This window comes from Engraulis encrasicolus, chromosome 7 (genome assembly GCF_034702125.1).
Source record: "Engraulis encrasicolus isolate BLACKSEA-1 chromosome 7, IST_EnEncr_1.0, whole genome shotgun sequence".
NCBI lineage: Eukaryota > Metazoa > Chordata > Actinopteri > Clupeiformes > Engraulidae > Engraulis > Engraulis encrasicolus.
This window is the reverse complement of record NC_085863.1, coordinates 46427190-46451207: the sequence shown is the minus strand read 5'-3', so window position 1 is coordinate 46451207 and position 24018 is coordinate 46427190. Positions and strand designations below refer to the sequence as shown.

Below are 24018 nucleotides of genomic sequence, written 5' to 3'. Positions count from 1 at the left end.
GGAGTATATGATGGCTAAAGCATATAGAGTTTATGCATTTTTTTGTAGTTAACCAGAATTTATGCTGGCCATTCACAAATGTTATCATTTCACAAGTATTTCCCCCCACCATAATTTTCAAAGTATTTGTACGACTAGGAAAATTACATTTTTTTTTATGCATATAAAGATGGATCTTCTCCATGTCCACAATTTTAAATTTCCAGTAATATACATCTTTAGCTGCAAAACATACTGTACCTCTGTCCGACCAGTACATATTTTTATTCATTGAAAGATAAAAATTGGGAATGGACAGTGTAGTTGCAATTGGCAGCATATAGTTGCAATGTCTACTCTGCAATGCCTACTACAATCCTACTTACATACTTTGCCTGCAAGAAGATAACAGCACTCTCTCTCTGTGTAGGACATTGCCAACGCCTGGAAGGGTCTGGAGCAGGTGGAGAAGGGCTATGAGGAGTGGCTGCTGACAGAGATCCGCCGCCTGGAGAGAGTCGACCACCTGGCAGAGAAGTTCAAGCAGAAGTGCACCCTGCACGAGACATGGACCTCAGGTGCACACAACAATACCCTCTTTTTTACCCTGATATGCTTAGTGAGCAAACACAGGCCTGGGCTGGTAATCTACAGTAGCATACAGGGCATTTCCCGGTGGGCCTTACTGTAGGGTGCATCAAATATCCCAATTTAGGAAAATCCCTCTTGTTTTTTGCAGTATTGTTCATGTGTACTACTGCTTTGAACTGAATTGAATTGCAGTGGATGGGTGTTTATAACAGTGTGAAGTGTTTTACTACCCAAACACACACTCACTAATGGGTTAAAGTGACTGGTAAGTTGGTCTTTCCTACCAATCAAACTGAAATGTCACCAGCATTTGGCTGGTTGGCTGGTGTTAATTTAGAGCCCTGGTTGCGCCACAGCATTCCTGCCACTTTGGTGAAGTTTAATTTTCACAATAGAAATGGTGATTTTGTTGGTATGGTGGCATCCTCCTATAACAGCCAGTCCATCCCACAGTACCCTGATGTTCTGTCTGTGGTCCTGCAGGTAAGGAGGAGCTGCTGGTGCAGAAGGACTACGAGTCGGCCTCCCTGATGGAGGTGCGCGCCCTCATGAGGAAGCACGAGGCCTTCGAGAGCGACCTGGCCGCACACCAGGACAGAGTCGAGCAGATCGCAGCCATCGCTCAGGAGCTGAAGTATGTAGATAGCAATTTGTGTGATTTTTTTTCCCAACATGGACGTTTTTTCCCTACCTGAAAAACCATGTATTCATCTATGAAAAGTGTAAATGTCCAATTCATACTGAATGCTTAGAAATTGATGGTGGTGGTAAATATGCACACAAAAAACAACAGAAATGATGCTGCCCATTCATAAATATTAAGTTAATATAGTTTACCTTTAAACTGCTCTTTATATTTTCCTGGTGTCCCGAGACTGAACCGATTAAATATTGTTTATCCCATACCTCATAAGAATGTGTGCTTTTCATAACAAGTTTTTCCTCTTCTTCCACAAGTGAGCTGGATTTCTTTGACGCCGCAACCATCAATGCTCGCTGCCAAGCCATTTGTGACCAGTGGGACAACCTGGGCACACTTACACAGAAGAGGAGAGATTCACTGGAGGTAAGGTCTAGACACTTGCCATAATGACATAGTGTAAGTGTAAGCCCTGTTTTTAGATCGTTCGTGACAAAATAGAGTGTAACCTGAAATACTTGTCAAAATGATTATGTTATGTTATGTTTATGTAACATAATGTTATGTTTATCTTCACTACGCTGTTTGATCGCAAACTGTCTAAAAACAGGGCTTAAAGTGTGAAACAGCGAGTTAATATAATGCAATGTCGAAAACTCAAGAGCTTTTGATGATATTCTCTGTTGGGGTTGTGTTTATGGTGTAACATGCTATTTGTGTATTGTGCTGTCTTTTTTGTATTCTTTGTTATGTTTTGTCTGCATCTTTGTGTGTATTCTCTTTGTCCTGTGTGTCGTCTTGTCTGTTGTGTCTGTGTTGCGTGTCGTCTTCTCTGCTGTGTTTTGTGAATGCCAGCGTGTAGAGAAGCTGTGGGAAACCATTGACCAGCTGTACCTGGAGTTCGCCAAGAGGGCGGCGCCCTTCAACAACTGGATGGACGGAGCCATGGAGGATCTGCAGGACATGTTCATTGTGCACAGCATCGAGGAGATTCAGGTGAAGCGGCAACAGATGACTGTCTCTTCAGCAAATGGGATGTCACACTCAGGCCCAAGGGCCAAAGCTGGCCCACGGGGTCATTTTATTCTGCCCGAGAAATTTGAGTGTTTGTGAAGTTTGCCTTTGAGTACATAAGTGTACATGCACAATTTTAGTCCATTTTTACTGAATAAATATTGAGTACCGCTCACGATTTCAGCCCAGATTTCGGCAGACTGAATTTGGGTTTGAAACCCCTGGTTAAGTACCACTGAAGCTTGAGTTATTGAATTATCAGAAAATGCTGTGATAATGATTACTGTGATTTCTTATTTGAAATCAAATTCTTTGTGCTTTACATTTTTTTTATCATATACATATATTTGAAGGGTTTATTTGCAAAACGGTGTATCCACCATTTTTGACTTTTGCATTTTATTATTGGAAATGACTGTTCAGAGGTCATATCAGCTATGTGTGAATTCTTGGCACTCAAATATTTTGGGAACATACTTTTAAAACATACGCAAAATCCATTTTGCAATGCAGTGCAATGGAATGCCCAATACAAAATGCCAATTTCCCAACATTCTACAAAATGGAGATACACCGTTTTGCAAATAAACCCTTCATTTTTTGTTTCAAATCCCCATCTCTTTCACCTGCAGAGTTTGATCACAGCCCACGATCAGTTCAAGGCCACCCTACCAGAGGCCGATAAGGAGCGTATGGCAACACTGGGCATCCACAGTGAGGTGCTGAAGATCGCCCAGACCTACGGGATCAAGCTGGTGGCTGAGAACCCCTACACCAACCTGTCCGCTCAGGACATTAACAACAAATGGGAGGCTGTAAGGAAACACTCACACACGACACAACACATTTTATTAATACTTTGACCAAATTTGTATTATTATGTGTTGTGTCTACGTATGACTGGCACTTAAATTCAGAAAAAATACTGTTTAACCCTCAGTAGTAGGAATTTATGCAAAATAATGAGTTCTCACTATGTCACAAACACTTTGCAGGATTTTTAACACCGAGATGAGGTATACCAAAGATCTCTGCTGATGTTGTCACTTCTGCATGTCGTCTGTTCCCATGCGGTTTGCTGACGTTGTCACATCTGCGTGTCCTCTGTCCCCGTGATGTGTTCATCTCCCAGGTGAAACAGCTGGTGCCAATGAGGGATCAGATGCTGCAGGAGGAGGTTGCCAGGCAGCAGGCCAACGAGAGACTCAGACGCCAGTTCGCTGCCCAGGCCAACATCATCGGACCCTGGATTCAGACCAAGATGGAGGTACAGTATGAGTCACGTGTCATTGCAGTGACTGCAGTTATGTACACGGATTGTTCAGAATTCAAACAGAATATTCTCAGTATTTCGTTTAAAACAAGTTCTGGAATATTCTGTTTGCATGTGTGAAAAACAGCATTCTGCAACTGGGGTATTTCCGAAACACTGCCACAATCGAAATGAATGAAGCATTTACGTGACTCTTGTGCAAACTGAATAATGCAACCATTCTGTTTTAAAATCGTAATATTCCTTGTATGTAATTGCGCTTGCTGCCATTTTCAGATATCCATTACAACAGACATTAACATGAATTGAAGAGGCACTGAAATAATTTTTGTCAGTCCTATTTTTTGTTTTATACTTGTAGTCCATGTAAAGATGAAGCGGCTGTGAGTGCTGGTTGAATATCACCCTCATGTTGTAGTGCTATTACAAATACAAATGCATCATGGTAGAACTTCACCAAGAGTAGCTAATAGTGGAACCTCATACAAATGGCTTGGTGTGCAAGTTCCACTTTTTCCTGACTAGGACCAGAGTTATTGGCAAGACACTGGCTGTCTTGTGTTAGAACAAGCCATAATTCTACCTGTACCTTGTGTGCCCACAGGAAATTGGCCATGTCTCCATCGACATCGCTGGCTCCCTGGAGGAACAGATGGGTACTCTGAAGACCTACGAGCAGAACATCGTCAACTACAAGTCCAACATCGACAAGCTGGAGGGTGATCACCAGCTCAGCCAGGAGGGACTCATCTTCGACAACAAGCACACCAACTACTCCATGGAGGTACAGCGCACACACACACACACACACACACACACACACACACACACACACACACACACACACACACACACACACACACACACACACACACACCATTCTGCCACACTGCCATTCTAAGATATGGAAACGGCAAAAAAAAATATTCGATCTTATCTGCAGTGCATACATGTAAACAATGCCTTATAAAGCTCCCATCACAGGTTATGTGTCGTGAAGATAAGACACACACACACACACACACACACACACACACACACACACACATTAATACACTTCCGTTGTTCTATCTCTACAGCACATCCGTGTCGGCTGGGAGCAGCTCCTCACCACCATCGCCCGCACCATCAACGAGGTGGAGAACCAGATCTTGACTCGCGATGCCAAGGGCATCAGCCAGGAACAGCTCAACGAGTTCAGGGCCTCCTTCAACCACTTCGACAGGGTAAGATGGAGCGAGAGAGACTCTGTGTGTGTGTGTGTGTGTGTGTGTGTGTGTGTGTGTGTGTGTGTGTGTGTGTGTGTGTGTGTGTGTGTGTGTGTGTGTGTGTGTGTGTGTGTGTGTGTGTGTGTGTGAAAGCAAGAGCTATGCTTATCTCTAGCAATGGAACCAGTGAGTAATTCATCATAACCAAGCTAAAATGGATTTTCTTTCCATTTCTGTTTTGCAGAAGAGAAGCGGCCTGATGGAGCCTGATGACTTCCGTGCTTGCCTCATCTCCATGGGTTACGATCTGGTACGAATATTTATATTAATTGTGTGCATCTGTGAAGATTCTCATTCATCCAGGTCATCCGTCCACCCATTGACCTTGACTCTCTGTGTGCGCGTGTGTGTGTGTGTGTGTGTGTGTGTGTGTGTGTGTGTGTGTGTGTGTGTGTGTGTGTGTGTGTGTGTGTGTGTGCAGGGTGAGGTTGAGTTTGCGCGCATCATGACCCTGGTGGACCCCAACAACACTGGCGTGGTGAGCTTCCAGGCCTTCATCGACTTCATGACCAGAGAGACCGCCGAGACAGACACAGCTGAGCAAGTCATGGCCTCCTTCAGGATCCTGGCCTCCGACAAGGTGATGACGACTCTTAATTCATTCAGTTCAATCCAATTCAATTCAGTTCAGTGCAGCTTTTCACTGGACTTTGTGGACGTGTGCATTTCAGAATGGAGGATTTGCTACTAGTGTGAGATAAATGTAAATGAGAGATCTGGAATGAAGGAATGAAAGAATAAATGGCCGCACTTAGGCATCTATGGCTCAAATAATCCGACATCTGTAATGGTCACTAGGTTTTAGTTGGGTTTAGTTTTAATGTTGGGTCTATGACCAGGCATTGGTTGTGTGCCTTTCCCACTGACTCTGCTATGCAATACAGTGCAGTTAGCTGGTAACCAGCTGGCAGCCATTAAGTTGCTTTCAGTCTTGTAATTTTTCCTTTTCTTTTTAGTCTTTTGCCCTGATACTTATGATAGATATGGTTCAGTTGTTTGAGTTGTCCTATGACTGTACTTTGAGTAGGCCTTAGTTGTGTGCAAGTGAATGTGTCCCACTGACCGCACCTTTTCTGTCCCTGTCCCCTGTGTAGACCTACATCACGGTGGACGAGCTGAGGCGGGAGCTTCCCCCAGAGCAGGCCGAGTACTGCATCAGCCGCATGACCAAGTACATTGGCAGCGACGCCCCAGCCGGCGCCCTGGACTACATCTCCTTCTCCAGCGCCCTGTACGGAGAGAGCGACCTGTGAAGAACCTAACACCCCCACTCATGCCCCAGCGCCCTGTGAAAAAAAACAACCCTTCCCCACACCTTCAACTTGTGAAGAACCCCCCTCTCCCTCCTCCACACCCGGCCCCTGCCCCAGCCCCATCCCTGCCTCATCCTCCTCCTCCTTCCTTGGCCTCTCTGTGTGCATTAATATCCTCTCTCTCATTCTCTTTCTCTCCCTCTCTCTCTCTTGCAATGCACATATCAAACTGGATGAATGCACAGCCACATACCTCTTACTGAACATTCACCACACGTCAGAGATTCTTGTTTGATCTTGTGAGTGAACAGAGTCCATCCATCACTGATTTATTTGAATTAATTATTCAGTAAAGATTCACAGATTAAAGAGACAATTATCAATCACTTGAATTTAAAAAAAAAGTTTTGTGGTGCCGAAGTGCTCTCTCTCTCTCTCTCTCTCTCTCTCTCTCTCCCTCTCTCCCCCCTTCTTCTGCGAGCTACACATGTGCATAGTGGTGAGATAGCCTACTTGTCTCATGTACTCAACAACAAGAGAATGGAGTTTTAGATTTTATTTTTGACATATGTGGACTTCACTGTCCTCTCCATTGCACTTAAATGTGTTCATGCAGGAGAAGAAAAAATAAAAAATAAAATAAAATCAATTCTACATGGTCTTATGACTTGTGTCCTTATTTGTTGAAACCCATCACAAACCCTATGCACTTGCATCAAGCAGATTCCACGAGAGAAAAGAATTGATCAAGGTATAGGCCTACTGAATCCTCAAGAAAAGTTACAATGTAGCCAAAACATTAAAAATTATGATTAAAGTCACTCGTGCAATATTGCTTAAACGACATTGACCGCATTACAGCCATTCAGGGTTGCGCAAAGTCGAAGGCTAATCGAACCTTAATTATGACACAGGAGTTCTACATCACATTCTTCATAGCATAGAATCTTCCATTTATCTGAAAAACCGTACATTTCATGACAGAAATGTAGGTTATCCATTTAAATCAGGCTATAACGAAAAAATTAAAATGAAGACATGAAGGAGATGTGGCTACCTCACCGCAATGCGGTTATCAGGCACAGTTGTTTGCGTACACCAATCCGCGACTATGAAGGACCTCGGCCTGCCTCAGACGATTTGTATTACCTCAGTTTGAAAGCGCACTGTTCTGTTCGAGAGGTGAGACATAAAGAAGTGCAGTCTTTGAACGATGGTGTATTTGGGTGATACGCTAAAGTCTACTGACTATAATGTGCGCATTGCGACCACAGACTACTGCTTTAGTGGATTTAGATTTACGCCGCCCTTCTCTGTTATTTACTATGTTTTTTTTTAATCTTGTCAGCCACAATACAATCAACTCAGGTACACTGAGTCCATTGACCGCCATGACAGAACTCAGGAAACCAAAAGGTGAGCGTGCTTGCTTGTTTGTAACATAGAGGCCTACACACACAGAATGAAAGGTCAGATGCTGTGACAAAATAGCCTGTGGCCATTTATTGGTAACCTATCATTTTCTCTTATTTTTGGTACTTGAAACAAGTCACTCAGAAAGACTATATATTCACAGAGTGTAGTGGGAAAAAAAAGATAAGATGGTAGGCAATTTTAGAATGGCCAATATTTGTGATGTCATTTGTGTGCCATTTGCGTACAGAAAGTGCAGCAGTGGACTGGCTAGCACTTCATCTGGCCCGCAAAACAAGAAAGACAACTTTTAAATTCAAAGTGATGTACCAGCATTCTTAAAATGGCCACCCAAGACAAGGGTCTGTATTCATTTCATTTACAATGTGCAGGAATGAAATGACAATATTATTTCTTATTATTGGCACGGGCATTTTGCCTGCGACATCTGGCCCTTTGGTCAATACTCTAATCCCAATGTGCCAGACCCAGTGTCAGACACGAGTTGGCTTCCATTCGAAATTCTAATCTCAATGGCCCTCATTTATCAAAGCAGCGTACGACGAGAATCATACGTACGTCGTGCGTACGTTCGTTTTCTACGACCAGTTGGTATTTATCAAATCTCATCGTAAGCGCAGGAAAGATGAAATCCTACGACTGCTCTCAGATGGTGTACGCCGATTTCAAGTTGGACTTGAGATGACTATGATCACCAACTTGAGCAGCAGTTGTAGCGCAACAACTCATTATCATAAATATGTGGCCTATATAATTACAAAATGTTTTTACATTGTATATTTTGGCTATAAGCCAACGTCTACCTGTTTGAATTGGTGCACCCTTCCTGGGAGCGCTGCGTTAATTTGGCATAGGAACAAGAGACTTCTAATTTGTGATTTGAAGTGATGTGTGAATATTTGTGCAATATAGGCCTAGCCGCGCATTGGAATGTGCCTTCAGTCGTCCCTTCTTTTTAACAGCTGGGAGTTCATGCGCACATCAATCAATAGCCTACAGACAGTAGCCTAATAATCTCCCGGTTGAGTTTCGACGTTTGATCGCACACAACTATATCCGAATATAGGCTACACCTGACACGTGTGTGTCCTATAACATTTTATAGTCGTCCACTCCATAGGTGGTAAAAGGGCTATCCGGTCGAAAGACTGGAGCGCAGGGCGCACATGAGCGCGAGAAGGACAGCGCACTGGACATGTAACTCACCTTCCCCAACCAATTGTTTGGGCACTGTTTGTTGGCCAGTTTCACGTAGGACCCTTTTCTTGACCTCGTTTACAAAATATCATCATATTTAATTTTCATATATTTAAATATTTAAATAATATTCATTAAAAAATATCTTCATTATGTCTACTGTAGTCAGTCAAACATTACATTCTAGACTAACCATCATTATTTGGAAATCAATCTCTACCTGTTGGCTACTGCTGTTGATTATTGGGACGTGTTATTTTGTTGTCTACCTCGCGTAAAGCCTAATTTCAAGCTGTCAATCAACCAGAAACGTGGATGTTTTAGCTGGTTTGCGTCTCTCCATGTCGCAAACTCAGGGGTGCGGTCTCCTTCCCGCCAGTTTAGAGAAGGTGTGATTATTCTAATTACGATGGTTTTCAGACGCTGGATTTATCAACAGCCGCTCGCACTTACGATGAGATTGGAGACGTACACATGTTTAGTAAATCTCACGTGAGCCTCGTCGTACGACAAGATCTGCGCTCATTTCTGCGATGGTTTCTACGCAAGTTTGATAAATGAGGGCCAATAGGTCTACAAACAAGCAATCTGCCCAGAACATTCATAATCGGCACAGCTAATGTTTTTCCAAAGATCTAGATGCTATAATTTCCTTGTGGTTAATAGAGACCTAAGTTATGTCTGGTACATTACCTAGGGGGCAACTCATAGCCTACTTAAATACTAAATACTACTTATGGTATGGTTAAGTATCACTTAAAGAGTTTTAGAGAAATGCAGCCCTGTGTTTGTGGATTAGTCACCTTTTTTTAAAAAAAAAGAGAAATCCTCTTGCCTCTTGCCTCACTCCTCCAACGCAGTGACGCCGCAATAAGCAACCTGGAGCTGGTTGTTCAGGGGAGGGAATGCGCCTCTCCTGAGGAGGTGGAGGAGAGGCATGGTGGTGATGTCAAAGACACATATCCAGACTCAGACCCAGGACCCACAGCATATGGACCCCCACCGAGCAGTGATGGAGGCAGTAGCATGGCGTGGATGTGGGACCGCTTCAATGTTGACGACTACTGCCCTAGGCAAGATCCAGAGCCTGAGGTTTTTAAGCCCAAGGCTGTGGAGGCCAAGCCCCGGGTGACCAAGGTACTGTTCTTTCTTCCTTTCTATCTTTCTTTTTTTGACCAATATCTTTTCCAATATATTTTCCCCTTAATTAATAAAACAAGAACATAAAAAAAACAAATCAACTGGAACAAATAGGCACACAGTAGCCTGTTACTGCAAGATGGGCCCGTCGACAGGCATATTCACTCTTTGCTGAAAACACTCATCTACATCATAACAACATTGCTATGACAATGCAGAGTCTGAAGTAGGGCTGCACGATTATGGAAAAAGACATAATCACGATTATTTTGGTCAAAATCATAATCACGATTATTAATCACGATTATTGATTTTTGCAGATTTTTTTGAAAATTATAACAAGATGAAATATAACCAAGAATGAATTACATACGGGATGAGCAAAATAAAATGAATTATAATAATAATTATGTAAAGGCAATAGCATGAAACTTAAGTGGACAGATTTCTGGCCAGAAACACCAGCCTGTCAGTATGTTCTGGCTTAAAGGACGCTCTCAAAAGTAGGTCACTATTGCCACGATTAAATCACGATTAAAATCATGAGTTCGATTTCACTATTTTATCACGATTTTGATTATTTTTCGATTAATTGTGCAGCCCTAGTCTGAAGTAACCGAATAAGACTTGATCATTTACCATTTTGGTAAAAATAAAGTTTTAACAGAAGCTATGCGCTAAGGGTTCAGACATTTTAACAAAAAAATAAAATAAAACGTGAAGAAGGTTGTATGACCGAGATGTTGCTTTAATTTTGCTGAAGGAATGGACATTGAACGGAATTACACTTGAATTATCTTCTTCCAAAATTCTTGGATGATGGTACTGAAGACTTTCTGAGTAGAGGAAGATGATTCAAACCCCGCCCACCCAATGCAAAGGAGTGTACTTAAGTTCGGGGGGCGTTGTTCCCTCCTTCATCTTCTCTTACTGTGGCATTTCGTGATGGCTTGCATAAGATGTGCGTTAGCGCCATCTACAGTGCCAAGGAAACTCCATTTATTCTAAACCTAAAGCCTCCAAAGGTCTCCTAACTGCAGGTCTCCTAAAGGGGCGTTCACATGACATCACATGGATCCAGGAAATACACAGGCTTGAGTCATCTTACTCTACTCTACTCTCTTTGATGGTGCAGGTGCAGCCCTTCCAGATGACCCTGAGGGAGGAGGAGCGTCGGAGGCGGAAGCCCTCCCAGGCCTGGGAGGAGGTGAAGGTGGAGCTCGTGAAGCCCCCCCAGTTCAAGGCCAACCCCGTGCCCCCCAGGAGCCGCATCGCCATCTACCACAAGATGGTGGAGGAGTGCGAGAGGCAGCGCAAGATCCTGCACGACAGGCGCATGAAGTTCCTCCAGGACATGCAGTGCCCCTTCACCAGGCAAGACCGCCACCGCCAACGCCACCACACGGCAAAGGCCAACACCACCTCCTCCTCGGCCACCAGAAGTGCTGGTGGTAGCGTTACGCAAAACGCAATGGCTCATGAGGAGGAGATGCCAACGTTCCAGCCCGCCATCAACCACAAGGTGCCAGACTTCCCGCAGCTGCAGCGGTCGTTTGAGGTGAAGCTGAGGCAGGTCAGGCAGAAGAAGCAGCCCACCATCCCTCAGCCGTTCAGCTTCGAGGCCAACGTGTCTGGCCAGAAGATCAGCGGCGCCAAGGAGCTGCCAAGAAGTGTGAGGTGCCATGGTGACACGAAGGCCACAACAGCAGCAGCACCTGCGAGCAAGGCAGTGGCTCCTCCCAGGTCACCGAGGAACACCAAGGCTACGATGCTGCGAGACCAGGTTGTGAGGTCAGTGGGTCTGTGTCTGTCGACTGCCTGGATTACCACTCATTGCCTGTGATGGGACTTTTAAGGTTTATGTAGAAAAATATAATCTTTTAAGGTTGATGTAAGGAAAAAGTTGTTAGACAACTTGGAAGATAATGGTAGGATAAGTTTAAAATATGTGCATGAAACAACACACACAAACAGACAACACACAACAGATAAAAGAAGACATTTTGTACATTTGTATATTGTATATTTCACAATGTCATGTCATGTCTAAGTTTGCATGCACCTAATTTGAGGCATACTGTGCCAACAGGAAGAGACTGGCATGTGTGGCGGTGAGAGGGGCAGAGGAAGAGAGGCAGAGAGACACCAGAGCCATGCTCCAGAAAGAGATTGGCATGTGGGTTGCTGCTCACAACTGGATCAGCTCTGCCAACAAGGAGAAGGCCCAGTATTACAGGTTTGATGGAGCGAAACAGTCATTCATGCCACACAGGATTAAAAATAGCTTAGAGTTTTTTGGGGGTGAATTTTCAAGCCTTTATTAGGTTTTTTATGAAACTAGATAGTGGAGGAGAGACAGGAAGCGATTTGGGACGATAGGGCTGGCAAAGGACCCGGGCCAGAATCGAACCTGGGTCAGCCGCACAGCAGACGATTGCCCCACCGAGAGCACCACAATTGGGCCATCTGCACAGAGTAGAAGAGGTTTTACTGTGATCCTTCAGGGAGACTCACTCAGAGTAAAGCCGGTCTGGCAAACACCCCGTTTTGCTGTAGAGGTGTAAAAGCACATCAGGTTAATCTTTTACCCATGTCCCTTTGAACTGGCCATAGAGACGCTCTGATTATAAATTTTATTCACTGCAGGACAATTATTTTCATTGTGGTTTATTTTAATATGGTTTGCATTTCGTATATCGCTGCTTATGGAAGAGCAGTAATTGAGTTTTTCAACACAGCAACTTTCTTTGTTTTTTTCAATTAATATTTTATGGAGCAAAACAGTGTGCATAACACTTCTGGTGAAATACTTGCAACAGTAGTCTGGCTCCAATGATTTTTTTTTTTTGAATGTACGCAACTCTTTTATCTTTCACTTCAGAGACACTCTGCTCCTCCAAACTCAGTGTAGTCTGTAAAAATGAGAAGTTCTTCAAAGAAGCTTCAGTTGCCAAGTTCTCTGAGGAAACTACATAAGTGACAAATTAGCTCTCAGAAGAACCCTCAGGGTGGCACTGCCGTGGCCTATGGGGCACCTAAGTCTCCACCCCTTCCGGGCGGCTTGTGGGGCTGGCAACGCAAAAACTTTTGACTGGGCTGTAATGGACTGATCAAAGCTATTTTCCGATCCACCTCTCATTTCCCCGTCGATCACACATATGCTGTGCCTCAGAATTAATAACAACCAATGGTGTGCTTGTTGACTTCACTTGGCAAGCCATTTTTGAGTTGTGTGTGTGCAAAAATATACAATTATTTGGACTACACAACAGACGTCGCATGTCCGACGTGCAGCCACTTAAGCCGCAGTGCAGCGGTAGGGTTGGCTGTGCCTCGGTTCACGTCAGATATGCGAGGCGCACGTGTAGTCTCTAACACAGTTTTGCACAAAAGCTAAAATAACGTTTCTTGCGTGTCGAAAATGAGTGGTCTTACGACGCAAATCCAAACCTTTCAAATTCACTGTCACCATATGTGAAATCCGGAGCACATGCCAAACGGGATGAGGATTTAGCTTGACTCGCTCCATTAACTCTCATTCAAAATTTTGAGAGCTCCAGCCCCATGGATCGGAAGTAGAAGGGCGTGACTTAGGTGCCCCATAGCAGTAGGGCACTGGGTTACTATCCTGGCGACCCAGGTTTGATTCCGGCATGGGTCATTTCCCCGTCTCTCTCTCCCCACTCATTTCCTGTCTCTCCTCCACTGTCCTGTCAAAAATAAGAAAGTATAAAAAGCCTTACACAATATATTTTAAAAAAGAAGAATCCCCAAGTTCTCAGAGATTTGCTCACATTGCAGACAGGAGAAGTTCCTCAAAGAACCTTTGGAGGTTCTTCAGTTTGTCACTGGATGTTGGGGTTCTTCCAATCACCAGGTTCTTTCGAGAATTATTACATATTCCCCCAGAATGGCAAATTGGAGGTTCTTGAAGGAGCTTTTCATATTACAGTGTATTACTTGTAGCACTATGCAACAAATTGTTCTATCATTGCAAGTGGGAGATGGGGATTGTCTTATATTGTATGTGCAGCCATGTGCAGTAACAAATGGTTACATGAGGATGGCAATATATGACAACGTATTAATGATTATGAGATGATATATGTGGAAGGAACCTAAACTCCACATTGCTCCAGGGACTGCAATACTAGGGATGTAAATCAGATCCTTCATGGCGATTCGATTCCATTTCGATTTCTTAGGCCAACGATTCGATTATTTTCAAATATATGGTTCACCCTCAGCGGAGGGTGTATTGTGACGCTCAGGTACACAACTGATGATGTGCCAAAGCTGTTTAGCGCCTACCCATCCTACAAGTGGTGCATTACTAGCAGGGATGGGCAAAGATACAGTTAAATGTATTTTCCATACAAAATACAAAATAGCCAGCAAAAAATGTTAGAAATAAGATACAACTGTAGCAGTATCTAATATCGAAATACAGTATTTTGTATTTTCAACATATAACAAAATACCACAAAAACCATTGTGTACAAAAACTACCAATTTCACTTACACAATGAAATTAATTGAACAATGCAATTCTGAGAAATGAAATGATGAGAAATGATGAGAGTTGCAGCGATATCATGTACGTACAACTTGTGCAAAAAATACTGACGATGTCGCATTCCAACGTTGGCGATGGGGCCGGTTTATGAGGCCTGCAAATGAGAACATCTCTCAACTGGTCACCCTTCAATCTTTACTTAATATGTCAATTACTGTAACATGTCAGTGCCAGAATAGCCATCGTTTCTGTGAAAAAAAGTAGAAATACAATTGCTTTTTCTTTTTTTTTAAGGTGCATTATAGGATGGTGGCGAGAGTAGGTATTGCAACTGTACTGCTCATTGAAACTGTACTTCCTATTCCCAAATTGGTTCCTTTCATGAATATGCAAAATAATTAACTAATATTTACTAGTATGACCAAAGTACAGTGTGTTTTGCAGCTACAATGTCAATTTCTGAAAATTATAAATGACGGACATTGAGAAGATCCACATTTTTCATGTATGAAACATGCTTTTTTGTCGTAAATGAGTAATTAGAATTTAATGGTGGTGGTAAGTACTTGTGAAAATGGTATTTGGTAAATGGCATTTGTGAATGGGCAGCATTACATTTTGGAAATTAACTACTAAAAATATTGCACTGTGCAGATTTAAGCAATTTAAGCAATTTAGAAAACCTACAATTCATCAAATACATCCTGTACATGTCCGTGCATAGAATTCCGCTCTGGAATTCTAGCAAATATGCACGACTAACTCACCTTCAATTGGATTGAATTTCTTGTGCAGTCAAGGCTAGGGCCAATCATGTACTTTTTAATCTGCAGCACCATCTTGTGTTCATATCTTGTAATAACATTCTTTAGATGAAAGTATTTTGTATTTTGTAGTTGAGAAAAATACACAAAGTATTTGAGAAAAGTTATTTGATACAAAATTCAAATACATGTATCTCGCTGATATGAAATACAAATACAAAATATTGTTTTGTTTTTCAAAATGTATTTCAATTAGATGTAATAGCAATACTGCCCATCTCTGATTACTAGGGATATTTAATATCAAGTCCTTTCAATGAATCTCTTGTGGATGAATCGATTTTATTGAATCCCCAATCGATGTATTGAGACAGATTGATTATTTTTCACATCCCTAATCAATACTGTGTGTCTGTTTGGATGAAAGTGTCTGGTAAGTGTAAGTGTAATGTAACGTAATGTTTCCCTGTGTGGCAGGAGGGCAATGAGGGCGCGCAGTGCTGAGTACCAGGCCCAGCTGACTGAGATATTGGACCGCGTCAACCACAGACCCTTGATGCTCAACACCCTCTTTAACGTCAGTACACAAACACTACCTTATATTTACCCTAGGCAAATACAGTACCTTAATATTACCTTAGGCAAATACAGTACCTTAATATTACTTTAGGCAAGTACAGTACCATATCTTACCCTAGACAACTACAGTGCCTTATCTTACCATAGGCAAAGACACACTACCATTATCTTACCTTAAACAAAGACAGTACATTATCGTACCTTGGGCCAGGGGTGGGAAACCTTCATTTGAGGGGCCACTTCATATTTTTTTAAGTCCTTCCAGGTACTATGAACACAAACCAGGATTTCCCTCTGCACTTTAGGCCTTAGACCAGGGATGTCAAACTCAGACCCAAACTATGTAGCAGTTAGGGAATTGGCCTTTAAATCAGGAGGGTGCAGGTTCAAATTACACCCCACCTCTCCATGGTTGAAATGGCCCTTGCGCTGGCGACTGTAACCTATACCCTGTAACTAAATACTTATATGAACAAAACTAGTTGCTTTGGATGAAAGTGTAATGTAATGTAGTGTGTGCGTGTGTATGTTGCAGCCATGTACTTCAGGTGACCACAGTGTCCTGATGCAGGAGCCCTTCGTCATAGATGAGAAGTTCACTCTGGAGCCTTGGCCGACTTGTGACCACAGCAATACCCTCAACTAAAGTCAGAACAGCACGCGCGCGCACACACGCACGCACACCAATTTCGCTCTCCAATAACCAAAACGAACTTCAGTCATGAGTGCTTTTTTTCAATACAATACAATTTTAAACCCTGTGGGTGATTCTTTCAGAGCATGTTCCATAACATACAATAGTAGTGGCAGACGTTTGCACGATGGGTCCTGCTTTCTCTGCATTAAAAACTGAAAGATTCAAGATTCTTTTTAATGGTCCCGAATGAAATTTGTCTTGGACATGATAGATAACAGTAAAGGCAGCAGCACACACCAAGTCATATTCTCATAGCCACTGTGTAGATGTGACTAATGTTCTTTTATGCATGATATGCTCCTGATTACCACAGTTCTTGTGATGTCTGTGCAGTCAACTGTGTTAGGGCCATCAACTGTAGGAGCCTACTGCTTCATTGCTGCCCTTTTTCATGCTGCTGCCCAACTTATTTAATTCCAAACCTGACCTGGACTGGTCATCTGGCATACAGGGCATCTCCCGGTGGGTCGACAGTCCTCAGGGTTTTTTTTCCCCTTAGATTTTAGAGACTGGCCCACAGTTTAGAGAGGGTCATGCAAAAATTCCCAGGTGTTATTCTGGTCCCAGACCAGCCCTCGTCCGGACAGCAAGCCACTGTCGATGAGTGCCGTGACGTTGGGTGTCAAAACATGAAATGGAGCCCCAAACTTTCTCAGCTCATAGGCTACAGGAAATGGCAGTTTCCAATTCAGATGCAAATGAGGAAATAGCAGAATGGCATGGCATGGCAGCAAAGAGAAAATGACAAAGCATAGCTAAGTGAAACGGAATAATCAATAAAGTGAGAAGAAAAGAGACTGATGTTCATTTAAAAGTCTCACCAAACCTTTAATTTACATTGTTTTTCAAGACGGATGCTGAATAGAGCTCCTCCATGTATATCTAAAGCAATGTATTTAAAGTGAATCTTCAAAGCAATTGGGAGTATATACTTTAACATGATGCAAAGGACACATTTCACCTTCATTTTTTTCTTCTTCATTTTTCTTATAAAAAAATAAAAAACAAAGACAGAACAAAAACAATTCAACTGTAACGGATAAGTGATGGTAACTATACAGTCCCGTTTTTTGTGTTTAAGTGTGCTTATGGCATTTCTATACCACTCAAATAAAGGTAAAAGGATTACATACTGTATACACAAAATAGGGGGTAAATTATATGGGCAAATCTTGTGTACACTATACCTCAATGCTGAAGTGAACCTCAATACTTGAAGTCAGACAACTGCATTGTCTGACTCCAAGACGTGAATCATGACATCCTTGGAAAAGTAATGGACGGTAAAGTGCGGCCATGACCTCTATCAAATCTCAAGGTCATGAAGTGGAGTATTAGCTGACCCAAATAACAAAATGTAGTGACCAAACTGAATTGGAACACAAGTCATCATTTAGAGACTGTGTTAAAAGAAGGAAGCAGAAACATTTTGTGACAAACCATTCTTTTTTTCTCACTAAGGATTCAACCAACCAAACGGGGAGAGGAACATTTTCAACGAAATTACTTTTTTTTTAAGGTGACGAATGAGTGAAGGTACAGACCTGGAAACAATGTGAAACAAAGAGCAAAGTTAAAATAGTTTGCCACAATTTAACATCTAGTGAAACCATCAAGGAAGTAAAGAGGGATGTATCCATTTCTTAACATCAAATTTAAGGGAGAAATAATGCTCTTTTTTATACTTCTTATCATATATATACTTTTTAAAGTGATCGGTGCTACACATGCTTAAATGACAAAGGTTGATTGGAGTGGTACCAATGGCCTGTTAATCTGTCAACCCTGAGTAAAAAAAAAAGAAAATGAAATGGAAAAAAGGGGGAGGAAAAATCCGCACTCACTCGAATCATACCATTGCTACAGCGCTTCATGTTTCTAGTGCCCATGTGAAGAGCAAACAGAGCAGCATAGTGAGTGCCACTCAAGCATGAGGTGCCCAACATGCCCAACGCATGTGCATAAGGTCACTGCTCTTACCACATCAGTACCACATCTGCACCATTATAACCAACCGCCCTTCCCCTCCCCTCCCCTCATGCCATTGCATGCAGCAGAGGAGACCCAATCACATTAAATCTGCATACAGTGCGGGTGTACAAACAGACAATTATGGAAATACAATGGGATTTAATTGGTCGTGTCTGCCTGAAAAGATATATATGTCTATATATTCTTCATATTTTGACGTATGATTTGAAGGAATGATATGCTACAAATAATGGTTAGGCCTATCGTTGAAAAAAAGGTCTTCCGGAAGGAATAAAAAGAAAAAAGCATCATGTCATGAACCTTCTGTCTTTAACAGGTGGAATATCGGATGGCTCATTCCCAAACAAACAATTGTAACAACAAACAGCACAAAACAAAGCAACCAAACGAAACAAAACAGCTGTGAAAAGCATCCTTCCCTCCCAGCGGCTTCAGATCCTTTCCCATCTTGGTTCAGTCATACAGTACCATTTGGACGTCATGTCATGTCATATCATCCATTAAAAGAATCCCTGGGTCACAAACCCAGCCATGCATCTCCAACCAGTCATTCACACGGGGCGCCTGTTGACGGATCTCATAGACTTTGGATGGGTCGGATGCTAAATGCATTGTGGGGACCATCAGTCCCGCTGCCTCCAACGAAAACCAAAATGTTCAACTTTTCAGGCTGCGATAGATGCGCCAGCCATTGTAACAAACGGAAAGACAACCCCCAGTCCGCCAGGTCAGCCCCACCATCAACCGTCGACGGACTGTGTCCGTGTGAATGAAGAGCCTGTTTATTTAGACTGGCACCCTCCATTGACGGCTAACAGAGGGCGTGTCGTGTCTGACAGAATGGGGATCGTCTTTTCGTGCATTACATTCATACACACCCTCTGATTAGCTGACGTATCCACTGCAATCGTCCAAATTTAAAATTCTGTTCTTTTGGCGTAGTAGGCAAACAATGCATTTCGCGTCCGCCCCATTCAAAGTCAATGGGATCCCTCGACAGCCGGTGGCCAATGGGAACGGCAGGTCAGAAGAGTGCCAGGCCAGCACACTGGATGACCCTTCCCCTTCTTTAAGGCAAGTGGTGACCAATACGTCAACAGCCCCCTTGCCACACAATGATGCCAGGCTGCTGAAGCCACGTGAGTATTGCAAAGAACACACAACACACACACAGACAGACAGAGAGACAAAGCTTCTCCATAACGTCTGGTCAATTGCTTTTGGCATCTGTGGTTTTGGTAGCCAAGCCACTACCAATGGCAGCCAGCCAAGCATGGCAAGGGTTATCATGGGTTATATGAAATAATGGAGAAAAAACAACAAACAAAACAAAATCCATGTACATTTTCAACTATATACATAAAGCATTTAAATAAATAGACGTGCAGCAGTACACACTGCATGTGTGTGTGCAAGAGTGTGTGTGTGTGTGAGAGTGTGGGTGTGTGTATACACAGAAAATGTATTTGCCACAAATCAAAGTTTCCCTCCCAATTGCATGAGTAACGTTCGGGTGGCCTGTAAGACTATGTGTAGTGGGTGGGACAGACACACAGGGCGGGTCCTACATGGAGGCAGGGAGCCCTTGGTTAGTTCTCCGTCGCGTCGCGTCGCGTCGCGTCGCGTCGGCGCCGCGTCGCGTCGCGTCGCGTCGCGTCGCCTCTTCTTCAGTGCGTGCTGACTGAGGTAAACAGGACTTCATGTAAACACTTGCAGTATGCTTTTAGGGTAACGCTTGGGGGTGGTGAGCGTTGGGAACACGGTGCGCACAGCGCCAGAGACCCAGCCCCTTCCCCCTCCACCCCTGGCCAGACTCCAGGGATGGACATTGGGGTGTAGTGTCAAGGCCAATCACCCTAACAAACCCACACCATATCCAGGAAGATGTCATGCATCCAGGCCATCTTAGTCAAAAGTGTTTGGTTGTAGTCAACTGGACTTCTTGTACTGCCTGAGGAAGTCTGACAGACAAGCAGAAGACACGTCTAGCTACAAAAAAGAAGTCCAATTGCCTATAACCAAACTCCTTTAACCATCTCATAACCAGCAAGCTTTCTCAGGCGGAGGGGAAGGGAAGGGATCTTGAGCTCTGGGTTTGTGGTGGCTGTATGGTTGGTCACCACCGTGTGGCGCCGCAGATCCACTCCCCCCACCCTGGTCGACAGTGGCCCATGGGACTGCCAAGCAACAAATTGTGTAACGTCACACGTCATTTCCCATCAACACCACATCTGCACAAAAACACCACTACATTGTACAAGTAAAATACATTGGAAGTCGTCTCTCTCTCACTCTCTCTTTTTTTTTTAAACAAAGTTATACATCTTCATTATAAATATTCTCCTGTGCTGTGTGCCCTCTATCAATACAAAATATAAATATAGTGTCATGGTTTTCCTAGATCTAGTTGTTTCCCTTTGTCTACTTTTTAAAGCATCCTTTTTTTTAAACACAATAGTCAAAATGTACATGAGAAAGAAATCTCCCAAGAAAAAAATAATCACAAAACAAAATCTGACAATGCAATGCATTAAATAATAACAGCAATAATAGTAGCAATAAAAAAACAATGGTTTATGACAGGAGGCAGGGTTAAAAACGTAAAGGGTCCAGGGACCACGTGAGTGCATAGATGCAAAAAGTCAGCAGAAATGTCATGTAGTAATAATAACAACAACATCGTTGGAGTGGAACTCTTCTTCAGGCTTTTGCGGAGGTTTGGTGATTGGACAGGAGTTGTCTGGCGGAGTTGTAGTAGACTTGATCTATTATCCTTGTGTGTTGGTGAGATCATCCGGGTCATGCCGTCTGTGGTTGGTCTGGTTTTGAGATTGAGATTGAGATTGTTCCTGCTCTTTTGCATGGGCCTAGGGTGGGCTGACCGGTGCTCGTGTTGTTTTGTCACTAGCCTTGCTGAGTTGAAACACCCAAGTGATGAAGTGGACCAACAGTCAGTCAGTTGTATCGAGGCCATGTTGCTAACACTTTGTGGTGTACATTCAGGAACATTCATATTGAAAGTGAAAAACAAAACAAACAACAAAAAAAACTAAAATAACAAAAAATAGTATTATTCAATATCATTACCATCGCTGCAATAATTTATCATATATTACAAATTATCTCTACTAATTTTTTTGCAGTCCATAATCCCTGCCAGGTTTCTCTGTTCCTTAAAGTTTTTCTTTTGATGGAATCCAGATATAGGGTCCAGACTGCTCCTCGATCACCATTTTGCACTGTGTATAAATGTCCTCCAAAGTCTCCCCCTGAACAAGAGCTGCAAAAGCAAGAAAGGGGAAAAGAGAAAGACATGTGAAATTGGTTTTCATGAACCAAAGGACTACAGCTGTCTAGAGTTTCTCTTGTTTTCCTTCAGTTTTCCAAATAAGCAATGGTGCATCATGCTAATGTACTGTAGCGGCAAGTTGACCCAGGTTTCAGTCCAGCCAGGGTCATTTCCCAACCAGAGCGTGTGTGATGATCACTGTGTTCACATACTGTATAATTTTATGTTTTTTGTATGTTTTTTTTCTCCTCAAAAGCAAACTACTGTAACCTACATACAGTACATTGGCAAGACGGTCATGCTGTCGTTTGCTGATGACATTCCCTGTAGCTTTGATGGAATGCCTGGTTTATTTGCGAGGGTACAGTAAATTCTGGACACAGGCAGCTGAGCTCATGCATATATTCATGACACCAGTTACCGGCCCGCGTTAGCTAACAGTCGCATTGCTCAGGAGGACCCAGATATCCCTCCTGTCAGCAAGATCGAGAGTAATGGCTGTTCTCCACTCAGCCTCCTCCCAGGAAACCGAGATGGAATATGCAAAACATCTCTACGTCCTCCGCCTGCCAGCCAACACTCTTAACAGTTCCAGCAAGACTGCCCCACCTCCTCTACATCCGGCCCGCTGACAGGGGAGCGCAAATGGGCCAGTTGCCCCGGGCCCAGGGAAAAGGAGGGCCCAGAATTGGGACCCAATTACATTGTATGTATCGTGATGGGGGGCCTTTCAGACTATTTTGTGCCGGGCCAAGTCAAAGCTGTCACTGGCCCCGCCCACATCCCCCAAATAACAGGCTGTCAGGTGCCACCAATCCCTCTCTCTCTCCCTCCCTCCCCCTGTCAGTTTAGCTCACCTGTGAAATACTCTCCAAACTCCTGTTCCAGCTTGAGGGCACGGTCGTATGTCTTCTTCGCCTGCTCATCCGTCAGCCTCTTGTTCATCTCCCTGAAAACAGACAAACCCACAGCTTAGCGCTCTGCTTTCTCTGATTTTTTTTCTTGTTAAGCCATTTCAAGTCATTTTGTAAAATTTCTTACCAACAAAAACAATTGTGTTCTTCAAATAGTTTGAGCTCATTAACAGGCTATTACATAGCTGCATCTAGTACATAGACCTGCTGAGCTTAATTATGGCTTCCTATGCCTCCGTTTTGAGACCAGAGGCAAACATAAGGGACAACAGCTTTTACATTTCTCATTTCTTCTGTCAACCTTACAATAGCAGGGAAGAACAGGCTCACACAGCAACACAGTGATGACTTAGGAGGTAATGTAAAAAAACAAACAATCAAACAAACAAACACAAGGCCATCATCAACTTACATTAAGGACTCTATGGATCTGGGCTTGATGAAGATGGCGATTGGGTAGAGTTGTGCTACTTGTAGTCGCTTAATGGCATTTCCGGACACGTCCAGTATACAGTGCTTCCCCTGCTTGGATAAAACAAAGCAATAGCACACAACACAACACACAATTACTAGAGTTAAAAGCTGTACGGTCCAGCGCATATGGTGGAGTCTTTATAGTAATACTACAAAATGACTATAATCTGTAGCTAAAAGCTTAAGGCAGAGGCCCATGAAAACTCTTGCAGGTAGTTATAGGAGAACTTCAATTACTAGCAGCAAGAGTGATGTCTACCATTGCGGACCCTCTTATCACAAATTGAAGAAGAAAACAGTGGAAGCGGAAAACAAGAAATAAGGCTGAATTGCAGCACCGTATGGTCTGAGGACGAGCTAGAGATGGAAGACATAATTTTCGCGAAATTCAGTGTGCTTCTAAAGTACTGCTGCTACTATTCTTGAAAAAGTAATTACATGGGTTCTTTGAGGTCTCCTGCCAATGCAGTTCTTTACAATGCATGCTTTTTCTTGTCTCCCACTGCCCTTGTAGCAGTGAGTGAGTGCCTTACCCGCTCCGCCACGTATCGGACGGATTGCACGCTAGTTCCGTAGAGATTGTCGTTGTACTGGCCCGCCTCGATGAACTTGTGCTCTTGAATGTCCTTCTCCATCTGCTCCCGGGATTGCACAAAGTGGTAGTCCCGGCCGTCCACCTCGTAATCCCGCTTGGATCTCGTTGTGTCTGTGAGGGGCGATGACATGGATACGACAGTGAGGACAAACTACCAACACGGTAAAAATGCAGTGTTAATTTAACACTCAGAGAGTCGATTTAACATTTTCTAGAGTGTATTTGGTTCCAGAATAATCTCCAAGTGTTGAATTAACATTGCACTTTTTCACTTGTAGGTGTTGTTGACACTGTGCACTTGTTGAGACCACCTCATACTGGTGGACACTTTCAGTGCTGAAGATTTCTTCTGCAGGCCTCAAGAAGCCCTTATGCTTGCAAACTTTCTTTGCATATGCTTTACCTTACT

At 43.2% G+C, this 24018-nt stretch overlaps 3 protein-coding genes across 3 annotated transcripts in view; 2 read left to right on the top strand and 1 right to left on the bottom strand.

Moving 5' to 3' along the window:
- Nucleotides 1–6679, top strand: part of actn3a (actinin alpha 3a) — a 23047-nt gene extending 16368 nt beyond the window's left edge. The window contains exons 11-21 of the mRNA XM_063203704.1: nucleotides 410–557; nucleotides 1054–1204; nucleotides 1528–1636; nucleotides 2066–2206; nucleotides 2857–3039; nucleotides 3357–3491; nucleotides 4102–4281; nucleotides 4577–4723; nucleotides 4950–5015; nucleotides 5187–5345; nucleotides 5860–6679. Of these exons, the coding sequence (XP_063059774.1) occupies nucleotides 410–557; nucleotides 1054–1204; nucleotides 1528–1636; nucleotides 2066–2206; nucleotides 2857–3039; nucleotides 3357–3491; nucleotides 4102–4281; nucleotides 4577–4723; nucleotides 4950–5015; nucleotides 5187–5345; nucleotides 5860–6018 (1578 nt within the window). The 3' untranslated portion in view covers nucleotides 6019–6679. The remainder of the gene's footprint in view (nucleotides 1–409; nucleotides 558–1053; nucleotides 1205–1527; nucleotides 1637–2065; nucleotides 2207–2856; nucleotides 3040–3356; nucleotides 3492–4101; nucleotides 4282–4576; nucleotides 4724–4949; nucleotides 5016–5186; nucleotides 5346–5859) is intronic.
- A 275-nt stretch (nucleotides 6680–6954) lies between these two features.
- On the top strand, nucleotides 6955–16515 carry LOC134452979 (protein FAM161A-like). The gene is made up of 7 exons (XM_063203706.1): nucleotides 6955–7200; nucleotides 7367–7434; nucleotides 9510–9786; nucleotides 10925–11580; nucleotides 11879–12025; nucleotides 15547–15646; nucleotides 16184–16515. Exons 1-7 carry the CDS (start codon nucleotides 7057–7059, stop codon nucleotides 16292–16294), a joined length of 1503 nt encoding a protein of 500 aa, XP_063059776.1. The 5' UTR covers nucleotides 6955–7056; the 3' UTR covers nucleotides 16295–16515.
- A 4290-nt stretch (nucleotides 16516–20805) lies between these two features.
- Nucleotides 20806–24018, bottom strand: part of dlg2 (discs, large homolog 2 (Drosophila)) — a 293655-nt gene continuing 290442 nt past the window's right edge. Inside the window, exons 22-25 of the mRNA XM_063203708.1 lie at nucleotides 23548–23720; nucleotides 22953–23062; nucleotides 22484–22575; nucleotides 20806–21617 (exon numbers count right to left, since the gene is read on the bottom strand). Of these exons, the coding sequence (XP_063059778.1) occupies nucleotides 21511–21617; nucleotides 22484–22575; nucleotides 22953–23062; nucleotides 23548–23720 (482 nt within the window). The 3' untranslated portion in view covers nucleotides 20806–21510. The remainder of the gene's footprint in view (nucleotides 21618–22483; nucleotides 22576–22952; nucleotides 23063–23547; nucleotides 23721–24018) is intronic.

Excerpts from the sequence above, each read along its gene's own strand:
- LOC134452979 (XM_063203706.1), top strand. The coding sequence starts at position 7,057 with ATGAAGGAGATGTGGCTACCTCACCGCAATGCGGTTATCAGGCACAGT. Across the intron at positions 9,787-10,924 it reads CCAAGCCCCGGGTGACCAAG|GTGCAGCCCTTCCAGATGAC; the intron begins GTACTGTTCTTT and ends TTGATGGTGCAG. Across the intron at positions 11,581-11,878 it reads CTGCGAGACCAGGTTGTGAG|GAAGAGACTGGCATGTGTGG; the intron begins GTCAGTGGGTCT and ends CTGTGCCAACAG.